The 12,086-nt window shown below is 39.2% G+C and overlaps 1 protein-coding gene across 9 annotated transcripts in view; it reads left to right on the top strand.

Annotated features, from left to right (window-relative positions):
• The window catches only part of FER (FER tyrosine kinase), a 447,462-nt gene that overhangs the window by 128,139 nt on the left and 307,237 nt on the right, over window positions 1-12,086 (top strand). For all 9 annotated transcript variants that reach the window (XR_006268870.1, XM_043464502.1, XM_043464503.1 and 6 more), the window contains one exon: window positions 1,001-1,123. Coding sequence is in view for 8 of the 9 variants with exons in the window: in XM_043464502.1 (XP_043320437.1) it covers window positions 1,001-1,123 (123 nt within the window). In the remaining variant the exon portion in view is untranslated. The remainder of the gene's footprint in view (window positions 1-1,000; window positions 1,124-12,086) is intronic.

Here is a 12,086-nt window from a genome sequence, read left to right as displayed (position 1 = left end):
CTGCACTCCTAATTTGTTTCTCCCCTCTCTATCACATTTGATAACCATAAATTCATTTTCTATGTCTATCAGTCTGTTTCTGTATTGAAAATAAGTTCATTTGTATTATTTTTTAGATTCCAGTTGTGTGTTTTTGTGGTAGAAATATTTCTATTCAGGACCAGATGTATTTTATGTAACCAGAAAATGTCTGATCTGTGGGTACATACTAATTTTATACATACTAATTTCAAATCTGTATAGACAGTACCTCCAAAACATTATTGCAACATGTGAAAACAGAAATAGCTTATATTAATTTAAATTACCATGTGACTGAGGCTTACTTTCTTTAAGGATAACAATATATATCTGATAGCTTGTTGTGAGAATTAAATGAGATAACATATGCAAATAATACTAGATGTTATTTACTCAGATGCCTATTAAGTACCATTCATTATTTACACATAAGTGTATTTCAGCTTCAAAACAATGCACTGAAACAGGTGTTACAGTACCTAAAATATGAGTGAGAAAATAGATTCAGTGAGCTTAAGCAAGTTTCATAGGATCTCATAAAAAAAAATGGTAAAGACAGAATATAAATACATGTTAGTCTGAAAACAAAAATTGTTATTTCACCATACACTCTTCCTGGGAGAATTACAGGTATTTTTTCTTTAGTCCTTTTCTCTTTCTCCATTTCCTGTTTTTCTCTTTTGCTATTTGATGAATAAAATCCTCTAAAACAGACTGCCCAAGAGTACTCACTGTGATTATTGAAATGTTCTTTTCTCTGTCCAGAGAGGTAGCCATTAGCCGTATGTGTCTGTTCAGTGCTTGAAATGTGGCTAATGCAACTGAGGAATTGAAATTTTACTCTTATTTAATTTAAATTAAACTACTTGTGGCTGCTGTTTTTGGACATTGCAACCTTAGGTGTATGATTGCTTTTTTTGGTAAGTATAAAGTGAGCATAATTAATGTGTCGACTGATAATGAGGAAACTTCGTTCTAGGTTGAGAACTTTAGCAGAGGAACTAATGCAGACACAGCAGATGCTTTTAAACAAGGAGGAGGCTGTGCTGGAGCTGGAGAAGAGGATTGAGGAGTCTTCCAAGACCTATGAAAAGAAGTCTGAGTGAGTAAAGCAGGAGTAATTTGAAGAAAGTTTAATTGATGTATTTAACAGAAGTACTTCATTTTACATGGAATTAGAGACATAAAATTTCCGGAAGTTGAAATTTCATGTATAAAAGTATGAAGCTGTGTATGGTTGAGTTACTTTCGAGGGCTCTAGAGGAATGATTTTGTGTTTTTATCCGTATAATGTTACCTATCATTTGTCTTGATGTTTTAGTGGCTTGAATTATTTTCTGAAGAGCCCCGTTAAAACTTGTCTTTTCTCCGCCTTAAATGGTGACCCATTCCAGTATTCTGGGCTGGAGAATCTCGTGGACAGAGCAACCTGGCAGGCTCCCGTCCATGGGGTCACAAAGAGGCGGATGTGACTGAAGTGACTTAGCGCAGCACAGGTCAAAGCCCAGCATACTCACTGTGAGTTCCTTGTCTTTTCCATCTGAGCCCCCAGGGAAGCCCCTAAGAAACTGCTGCTGCTGCTGCTAAGTCGCTTCAGTCGTGTCCGACTCTGCTCGACCCCATGGACGGCAGCCCACCAGGCTCCCCCGTCCCTGGGATTCTCCAGGCAAGAATGCTGGAGTGAGTTGCCATTTCCTTCTCCAGTGCGTCAAAGTGAAAAGTGAAAGTGAAGTCGCTGAGTCGTGTCCGACTCTTAGCGACCCCATGGACTGCAGCCCACCAGGCTCCTCCGTCCATGGGATTTTCCAGGCAACAGTCCTGGAGTGGGGTGCCCTTGGATAATCAGGAAGCTGGCTCCTGCTGTGTTAGGAGGAAGCAAGTAAGCTTATGAAGAAGGAGCAGCGTGCCTCACCTGTCCTCCTGAGGTTCGCCGTGCTGTTGCCGTGCTCTTGCTTTTTGTGTTGGTGTCTGAATCAGTAAACATGCTCATGGATCCTCTGGCTCGTTCTGCTGTACTCCTGTGTTTACTGATTTCAGTACTTATGTTCTCTCTTGTTTGCGGATTAAATTTTGATCTGAACTTTAAAATTTCTAGTCTGACTTTGGTCATTGTTTGCATCTTCAGCAAGGGTTACTTTTGTATGGTTTCTCTAATCCCTGACTAGAACATGTACATTTCTCTGCTGTCGTACTTTTACAATTGGCTTGATTTGTCAAGACTTCCAAGGAAATTGTGATGTGTGGCATTTCTCTGGTCTCTACGACTTGCTCACACTCTCTATGCAACTTTTCAGATATTTTCCATGTCTCTCAAATCTCTGATCCTGTTATATGCCTGATCAGAGTCAACAAATGGATGTCTCCTACATTACGGAAAAAATGAAAATCAGCAGGTGGCACATGCCTCATTTTTTGTGATTACATGTCTAAATTCACCACATCTGTACTCATTCTCTTTCCTTCCTTTCATAAAGGGTCTGTTCCTTGTCCCGTCTATTTCTTGTCCCTATTTTATATCACATCGTTTCTTACTTTCCCTGAAATTTTGCATTGTTTTGTATATTATGTTTACCTTTTCTTCTCAACTGTGTCCTGTGCTCACTTTTTAAATATTTGTAAGTCCCGACTCCTAAAGACAATCTCACCTCTCTGCCCACCCTAGATAACCCTTCTTTAACCTCGTATTCTCTCTCAGTTACTGTGTTTGCCTTCTGTTTTCTTAGTCAGACTTGTTCTAAGAGTGCTAATGTGCACTCATTTCCTCGACTCTCACTTAGGACTTAACCCACGAACACCTGGTTTCTGCCCCAGCATTACTGAAGTAGGTATCTATAAGATTCTCAACGACTTTCTTGTTCAGCTGCTCAGTCGGTCCAACTCTTTGCGACCCTGTGGACTGCAGCATGCCGGGCCTCCCTGTCCATCACCTTCTCCCAGAGCTTGCTCAAACTCATGTCCTTTAGGTCGGTGATGCCATCCAGCCATCTCATCCTCTGTCGTCCCCTTCTCCTCCTGCCTTCAATCTTTCCCAGCATCAGGGTCTTTTCAAATGTGTTGGCTCTTCGCATCAGGTGGACAAAGTATTAGAGCTTTGGCTTCAGCATCAGTCCTTCCAACGAATATTCAGGGTTTATCTCCTTTAGGATTGACTGGTTTGATCTCCTTGATCTTCCTCCTCCATTAGGAGGCTCTTGAGTTCCTCTTTGCTTTCTGCCATAAGGATGTTGTCATCTGCATATCAGAGGTTATTGATATTTCTCCTGGCAGTCTTGATTCTGGCTGTACTTCATCCAACCAGCATTTCACATGATATACACTGCATATAAATTAAAAAAGCAGGGTGATAATACATAGCCTTGACATACTCCTTTCCCAGTTTTGAACCAGTCCATTGTTCTATGTATGGTTCTGTTTCTTCTTGACCTATATACAGATTTTTCTGGAGCAGGTAAGGTGGTCTGGAATTCCCTTTTCTTTAAGAATTTTCCACAGTTTGTTGTGATCTACACAGTCAGAGGCTTTAGTGTAGTCAATGATGGAGAAGTAGATATTTTTCTGGAACTCTCTACCTTTTTCTATGATCCAGCAGATGTTGGCAGTTTGATCTCTGCTTCTTCTGACTTTTCTAAATCAGCTTGTACATTTGGAAGTTCTTGGTTCACATACTATAGAAGCCTAGCTTGAAGGAATTTGAGCATTACTTTGCTAGCATGTGAAATGAGTACAGTAGTGCAGTAGTTTGAGCATTCTTTGGCATTGCCTTTCTCTGGGATTGGAATGAAAACTGACCTTTTCCAGTCCTGTGGCCACTGCTGAGTTCTCCAAATTTGCTAGCATATTGAGTGTAGCACTTTAACAGCATCATCTTTTAGGATTTTAAATAATTTAACTGGAATTCTATCACCTCCATTGACTTTGTTCGTGGTAATGCTTCCTAAGGCCCACTTGACTTCACACTCCAAGATGTCTGGCTCTAGGTGAATGAAGAGTTCCAGAGAATAGCAAAGAGAGATAAGAAAGCCTTCCTCAGTGATCAGTGCAAAGAAATAGAGGAAAACAATAGAATGGGAAAGATGAGAGATCTCTTCAAGAAAATTAGAGATACCAAGGGAACATTCCATGCAAAGATAGGGACAATGAAGGACAGATATGGTACCGACCTAACAGAAGCAGAAGATATTAAGAAGAGGTGGCAAGAATACACAGAAGAACTATACAAAAAAGATCAATGACCTTTCAGCTAAATTCAGTTAAATCGCTCAGTTGTGTCCTCCTTTTTGCAACCCCCAAGGACTTCAGCACGCCAGGCCTCCCTGTCCATCACCAACTCCCGGAGCTTGCTCAGTCTTATGCCCACTAAGTTGATGATGCCATCCAACCATCTCATCTGTTGTCCCCTTTTCCTCCTGCCTTCAATCTTTCCCAGAATCAGGGTCTTTTCCAGGGAGTCAGTTCTTTGCATCAGGTAGCCAAAGTATTGGAGATTCAGCTTCAGCATCAGTGCTTCTAATGACTATTCAGGACTGATTTCCTTTAGGATTGACTAGTTTGGTCTCCTTGCAGTCCAAGGGACTCTCAAGAGTCTTTTCTAGCACCATGGTTCAAAAGCATCAGTCCTTCCAAACTCATCCATCATTATGGTCCAGCTCTCACATCCATACATGACTACTGGAAAAACCATAGCTTTGACTAGATGGACCTTTGCTGGCAAAGTAGTGCTGTCTAGCTTGGTCATAGCTTTTCTTCCAAGGAGTAAGTGTCTTTTAAGTTCATGACTGCAGACACCATCTACAGTGATTTTGGAGCCCAAGAAAATAAAGTCTCTCACTGTTTCCATTGTTTCCCCATTCATTTGCCATGAAGTGATGGGACCAGATGCCATGATCTTCATTTTTTGAATGTTGTTTTTTAGGCCAGCTTTTCCACTCTCCTCTTTCAGAGGAAAGCGTAGTTCCTCTATGCTTTTGGCCATAAGCGTGGTGTCATCTGCATATCTAAGGTTATTGATATTTCTCCCAGCAGTCTTGAATCCAGATTGTGCTTCATTCAGCCCAGTGTTTCTCATAATGTACTCTGCATATAAGTTAAATAAGCAAGGTGACTATATACAGCCTTTCCAGTATACAGTGTAAAGGCCGACAATACTCAATGACAATATTTACATCGCTAAATTTTGCAACTGTCTTGCTTGACCTCCTCAAAGTATCTTTGTTGCCTTCTTTCCCCTTGGCCTTTGTGAACCAAGATGCCAGCTCTTACTTCTCCCTTTCTGGCCCCTCCTCCTTTATAAGCTCGTTCTCCCCCCTGGCCAGTTTATTTTGGAGTCGCCCACGGCGTGGTCCGGGGCCGTGCCGCCCTCCTTCCTGTGCTCTGCCCCGGGTGGTCCCCGAAGATGATGCGTGCTTAGTACTTGAGCTCAGGTTTCCTCTGGGAACGCTATGCCCACGTAATCGGTTGCTTACTTGACATGCCTCCTTGGATGTCTTAGTAGTACCCTACATTTCTCATGTCTAAGACTGAATTAAAAATCCTCTAAATACAATCCAGCCCAGCCCAACCTAGTTCACTTTTAGTATTTTATTTATTTATTTTTCAATTTTAGTGAATGGCAACACCATCATTCTAGTATGGAACTCAGATGAGTAGGAGCCTACCTCTCCCACTTAAAGTGAAAGTGAAGTCACTCAGTCGTGTCCGGCTCTTTGCAGTGCCAGGGACTGCAGCCCACCAGGCTCCTTTGTCCATGGGATTTTCCAGGCAAGAGTACTGGAGCGGGTTGCCATTTCCTTCTCCACTCCCACTTATTACTATGGCTCTTATTACAACTTGGTATTAAATGTCATATTGAAATTGTTGAGCCTTTTAAAGGTGAGAACAGGAAAATATGAGTTACTCTGGATATTCCTTTAATAAATCTGAAAATTTTCAGTATTGAATCAGGATTAGATTTCCTTTGGATTATGAAAATAAATTTTATCAACCATTGCACATATAAAATTAAAAATATAATTATCTTTTGTTTTTCTTTATTTGCAACTGAATCTCTGCACGGTCTACCAATGACTAAGTAGTTCTACTTTTTACAGTTTTGTAAGTGTACACATTGTAAATGACTTGTTTTAAACTTTGTTAGATATAAAGAAATACAGTAGGAGCCTCTCACCAGCATGTCTGGTTATATATTGTTGGAGGAGACAAACTTTAAGGGTTATCTTAACCTAGAATTTGTGAGATTCTTTATTTTTTTGGTATGTTTTCTGGGCTCATATCTTCAGTTCTCTCTTCATCTGCATAATCAGTGTGATCTGCGTTTCTCCACCTGTTTACATTTATCAGGAGATAAGAATGGGATGCGAGGAGAGGAGGCTTAAAGGGTGATGGATATGTGGGAAACAACACCTCTTGAGTTCTTACTCTATTCCACATATTATGCTGGATATTTTATATATATTAGTTCACTTTAATGCTATCTTCATTATGTTCTCCATGTAATTATGTGGATTTTACCTTTAAGACTTAGAGAATTTAGATAACTTAAAATCACACACCTAGGAAGGGATAGAAAACGCATGAGTTCCTGACTCCAAAGTTTCTGTCTGATCACAGCAATTGCTTGATTTCATGGTTTTAGTAGGGTTCTTAGGAGAGTAAGTTAGAAAGGATAAATATGTCTGGAAGTTCAACAAATGAGTCTGGTTTAACCCAAGTTCTGTTTGCACTCTGTTATCATGGAGTTTTTGTTGTTAACTTCAGAGCATAATCTTGAAAATGTTGAAAATGTTAAGTATATTTATATAACTAAGTAGTCATTGTGAAATCTCATTAATTTAGACATTGGTAGGGTTGAAGTTTGTCTTTGAACTATATGTTAAAATAATTTGCAAAACAAACAGTCTGAAATGAATTCTAGGGTAAATGTTTGCATTTCATCTTCTGAATATTTCTTAAACATTTTTATTTCTATGTATGTCTGTTGCTGTTTAGTCACTAAGTCATGTCCAACTTTTTTGTGACTCCCATGGACTGTACCTGCCAAGTTCCTCTATCCATGGAAATTTCCAGGAAAGAATACTGCAGTGGATTGCCATTTCCTTCTCCAGGGGATCTTTTAGACCCAAGGCTCAAACCTACTTCTCCTGCATTGCAGACAGATTCTTTACCACTGAGCCACTGGGAAGCCCTGTATATATGTCTACAGATACTTATTTAAATGTATGATTAAAAGCAATTTTCATCTAATTTCAAAGATTTATTTTTACTCCAGAAATTTTTTAGCTTCAAATATCATGTTAATTAAAAGTAATAAAACAATGAAACAAAACTACATTTCCCCAATACTAAAAATACCCTATATAATATATTTGCCTTTTTAAGTTATCTCCAAATTAATGAAATTATGTGAATTTTTACTTATTAGCAATAGCACTCATGTTCTTATGAAAGTATAATATATGAGAGACTAATGTTAAAACCTTTGAATTTAGATTTGGCATAAGTTTTTCCAAAACATAATAACAGTGAAAAAATAAACTACTTGCAAAATCATTTGATAACTTTGATTCTTATAATTGAACTATATAAAGTGAAAAATGAACTTAAAGAATGGTTTTTATGTGACATTAAATTCACACTAAGAAACACAGATTTTTGGCTTATATAAATAATGCAGGTCTTAGTTGAAATATAGCTATTGCAAATTTTTATTTAAAGAAATAAGATGAAAGAAATAAAACCAGCTTTTTGAAATGGTATAATTTAATACAACACAAAGTGTCACTCTATTATACATATCTTTATTTACTACTTCCAAAACATATTTATTCAAGTGGAAGTAATATCCATTTTTTCCTGATTTATGATCCTTGACTACTGTATTAGAAAATAGTTTATGGGAAAATACACCAAGCATATGTCATTTATGACTCATTGGCATAAAGAACTGGTAATGTTGCTACTTGTTTTAATGCTTGATTTGACTCCAGAAAGTGAATGGTAATTCAGTTTTGTGTTGTTATATACCGTTATCACCTGGTACTTAGAAATACTCTACACATTATAAAATCATAACTTTTAGAGCCATGTGGAATCTAGAGAGATCATTTGATTGTCTAATCTTGAAAATTATGTGATATCTGAGGGCCAGAAATTTTCAGAGACTTGCAAAGATTCACATCTAGCTTATAGTGAAGGTAATGCTTGAACCATCTGGAGTGTTGTTCTGGTTTGCAAATTCAGGTATCTGTTTTTTATTTTTGTCTCAGAATGTTTCTGTTGTATCTACTAGGTGCTATGAATGCAGTGAAATGTAAGACATATGGGCATATGGCTCATGAAGCTTGTGCTTCTGTAGAGTAGACCAGTAAAACGAGAAATTAACCAGTTTGATAATTACTATGAAACAAGGAGCTCAGGTAGGAGGATAACAGAGGAGCACTCACTTAACATAGGTGATCAGGGGTCTTCTAGGAAATGGCGTTTTTGCTGAGACCCGAGGGTAGAAGGGCTTCGCTGGTGGCTTAGATGGTAAAGGATGTGCCTGCAGTGCGGGAGACCTGGGTTTGATTTCTGGCTCAGGACGATCCCCTGGAGAAGGAAACGGCAGCCCACTCCAGTGTTCTTGCCTGGAGAGTCCCATGGACAGAGGAGCCCGGTGGGCTGCAGTCTGTGGGATCGCGAAGAGTTGGACCCGACTGAGCATCTCACACTTTCACTTTAAGGACAGAAGCTGTCCTCCAAGTGAAGAGCGCGTGGGAAGAGTAGTTAGAAATGGGAGTAAACAGCACATGCAGAAGTCCTGATCCTTTCCACGCTTCAGGTTTATTTGTAGTTTCCTGTGCATCTTGTTTGATACAGTCATGCATTTATTATAATTAACTTACTGAAATATGTATAGCTTTTTTGTTGAATGGTGTTGTAAGCATATAAAATAATCAGTGATTACAGCAATTTTTTTAAAAGGTAATTATTAAACAATAATAAGATGATAATGTATTTGAAATGGTCATTATACATAAAGCTCAGTGAACTTAATTGGATGAAGGTAATATTGCTCCTTAATTTTCTGATCAGATGTATTAACTAAAAGAAGTTTGGACGGCATATATCTCTCCCAAATCTCATTGTTCTTAAAAACAACTAAATTAAAAGCCAGGATACTTATCTATTTACTCACTTGTTTAGTAAATTAAATTTTTATTTTATGTTGGAATATACTTGATTTGTAATGTATTAGTGTCAGGGGTACAGCAAAGTGATTCGTTTATCTGCATATATATCCATTCTGTTTCAGATTATTTTCTTAGGTCGGTTAATACAGGATATTGAGTAGACTTCCCTGTGCTATACAGTAGGTCCTTGTTGATTATGTACTTTATTTATAGTCCAGTTCAGTTCAGTCGCTCAGTCGTGTCCGACTCTTTGCGACCCAATGAGTTGCAGCATGCCAGGCCTCCCTGTCCATCACCACCTCCCGGAGTTTACCCAAACTCATGTCCATCGAGTCGGTGATGCCATCCAGCCATCTCATCCTCTGTCGTCCCCTTCTCCTCCTGCCCCCAACCCCTCCCAGCATCAGGGTCTTTTCCAATGAGTCAACTCTTCACATGAGGTGGACAGAGTATTGGAGTTTCAACTTCAGCGTCAGTCCTTCCAATGAACACCCAGTTGAATCTCCTTGCAGTCCAAGGGACTCTCAAGAGTCTTCTCCAACACCATAGTTCAAAAGCATCAATTCTTCTGCGCTCAGCTTTCTTCACCATCCAACTCTCACATCCATACATGACCACTGGAAAAACCATAGCCTTGACTAGACGGACCTTTGTTGGCAAAGTAATGTTTCTGCTTTTTAACATGCTATCCAGGTTGGTCATAACTTTCCTTCCAAGGAGTAAGTGTCTTTTAATTTCATGGCTGCAGTCCGCATCTGCAGTGATTTTGGAGCCCCCCAAAATAAAGTCAGCCACTGTTTCCCCATCTGTTTCCCATTGTTTATAGTAGAGTGTATATATATGAATCCCAAACTCCTGACTTATCCCTCTCTGCCACCTTTCTACTTTGGTGATCATAAGTTTGTTTTCTACATCTGTGAGTCTTTTTCTGTTTTATAAATAAGTTCATTTCTATCATTTCTGTTTTAGAGTCTATATGTAAGTGATAGCATATGATATTTGTCTATATTCTGATTTATATCACTTAGTATGATAATCACTAGGTCCAACCATGTTGCTGCAAATGGCAGTATTTCATTCTTTTTTATGGCTGCATAGTATTCCATTTATGTATTTCCTATTCTTGGTGTTAGGATAGTGTCTCAAAATGTCCAAGTGATTGCTTATATGGCACAATAGATATTTAGAACTCCTGAATAAGTATTATAAAAGGCCTGTTTGTAAAGGAGATTATATAAGAACCCAAGGTAGATGAGAATAAAAACCTCACATTCCAACAGGAAGCGCCAATAGTAGTGAAACTTTTTTTTCTCTTTTTGCTTGCATCGTGTGGCTTGTGGCATGTCAGTTCTCCAACTGGGGATTGAACCTAGGCCATGGCAGTGAAAGTGCTGAATCCTAACCACTAGACTCTCAGGGAACTCCCAGTGATACATATTTTTAAATTAATTTTTAATGGAGATAATTACCATTGGAGAAGGAAATGGCAACCTACTCCAGTATTCTTGCCTGGAGAATCCCATGGACAGAGAAGCCTGGTGGGCTACAGTCCATAGGTTTGCAGAAAGTTGGATATGACTGAGTGACTTTCACTCACTCATATCGTTGGAAGAATTAATGCAGAAAGATCCCATAAACCCTATGCCAGTGCAGGAGACATAAGAGACATAGCTTTGATCCATGGGTTGGGAAGATCCCCTGGAGGAGCAACCCACTCCAGTATCCTTGCCTGGAGAACCCCATGGCCAGAAGAGTCTGACAGGCTACAGTCCCTAGGGTCACAAAGAGTCAGACACGACTGAGGCGTCTTGCATGCATGCACATACCATTATGCATTCCCACTAGCAATGTGTTGGTGATAATCTCTCCTCATCTTCACCAGCATTTGATATTGTCATTACTTTTTATCTGAGCCATTCTGTTAAATCTGTACTGATGTATCATGATTCAAATTTAAGACTTTTTTAGAGGAGTTGAAATTTCACAGCAAAACTGAGGGAAAGGTACAGAGATTTCTGATATCCCTCTGCTCCCACAATACATAGTCTCCCACATTATCAGCACTGCCTACCAGAGCATCAGATTTGTTACAGTTGATGAATCTAGAATGACACATTCTTATCATTCTAAGTCCGTAGTTTACATTGAGTTTCACTCTTGGTGTTGTACATTCTGTGGGTTTGAATTAATGTATAATGACGTATGCCCATCATTATGGCATCATATAGGGCGTTTTTTACTAAGATATTCTGTACCCCACACATTCATCCACCCCCCATCCCCAGCTGTTGGTAGCCGTGATCCTTTTACTGTCTCTATATAGCTTTGCCTTGTACAGAATGTCACATAGTTGGAATCATGCATTATGTAGCCTTTCAGATTGGCTTCTTTCACTTAATAATGTCCTTTTAAGGGTCCTCCATGTCTTCAGTGGTCTAGTAGCTTGTTTCTTTTGAGTCATGAAAAGTATTCCGTTGGAGTTATCCTTTCTTCTGATGACTGACATATTGGTTGCTTCCTAGTTTTGGCAATTATGAATAAAGCTGCTGTAAATATCCATGTGTGGGCTTTTGTGTGAGCGTAAGTTTGCAGCTTATTTGGGTAAACAGCAGGGAATAGGATTGCTGGATCACATGGTGGAAGCATGCCTAGTTTGCGGGAAACTGCCAGCCTGTCCTCCAGAGTGGCTGTACCTGTGCACCCCAGTCAGTAATCCCAGTCCACACCTTCACCAGCGTTTGGCGTTGTCAGTGTTCCGGGGTTTGGCCTTTCTCATAATGTCTAATACTCTCTCATGGTTGTTTCAACTTGCGTTTTCCTGGTGGCATATAATGTGAAGCGTTTTCTCAAATGCTTATTTGTCATTTGTATATCTTCTTGGGTAAGGTTATCTGTTAA

This window comes from Cervus canadensis, chromosome 4 (genome assembly GCF_019320065.1).
Source record: "Cervus canadensis isolate Bull #8, Minnesota chromosome 4, ASM1932006v1, whole genome shotgun sequence".
NCBI lineage: Eukaryota > Metazoa > Chordata > Mammalia > Artiodactyla > Cervidae > Cervus > Cervus canadensis.
The sequence above is the reverse complement of the archived record's forward strand: the minus strand, read 5'-3'. Positions and strand labels throughout refer to the sequence as shown.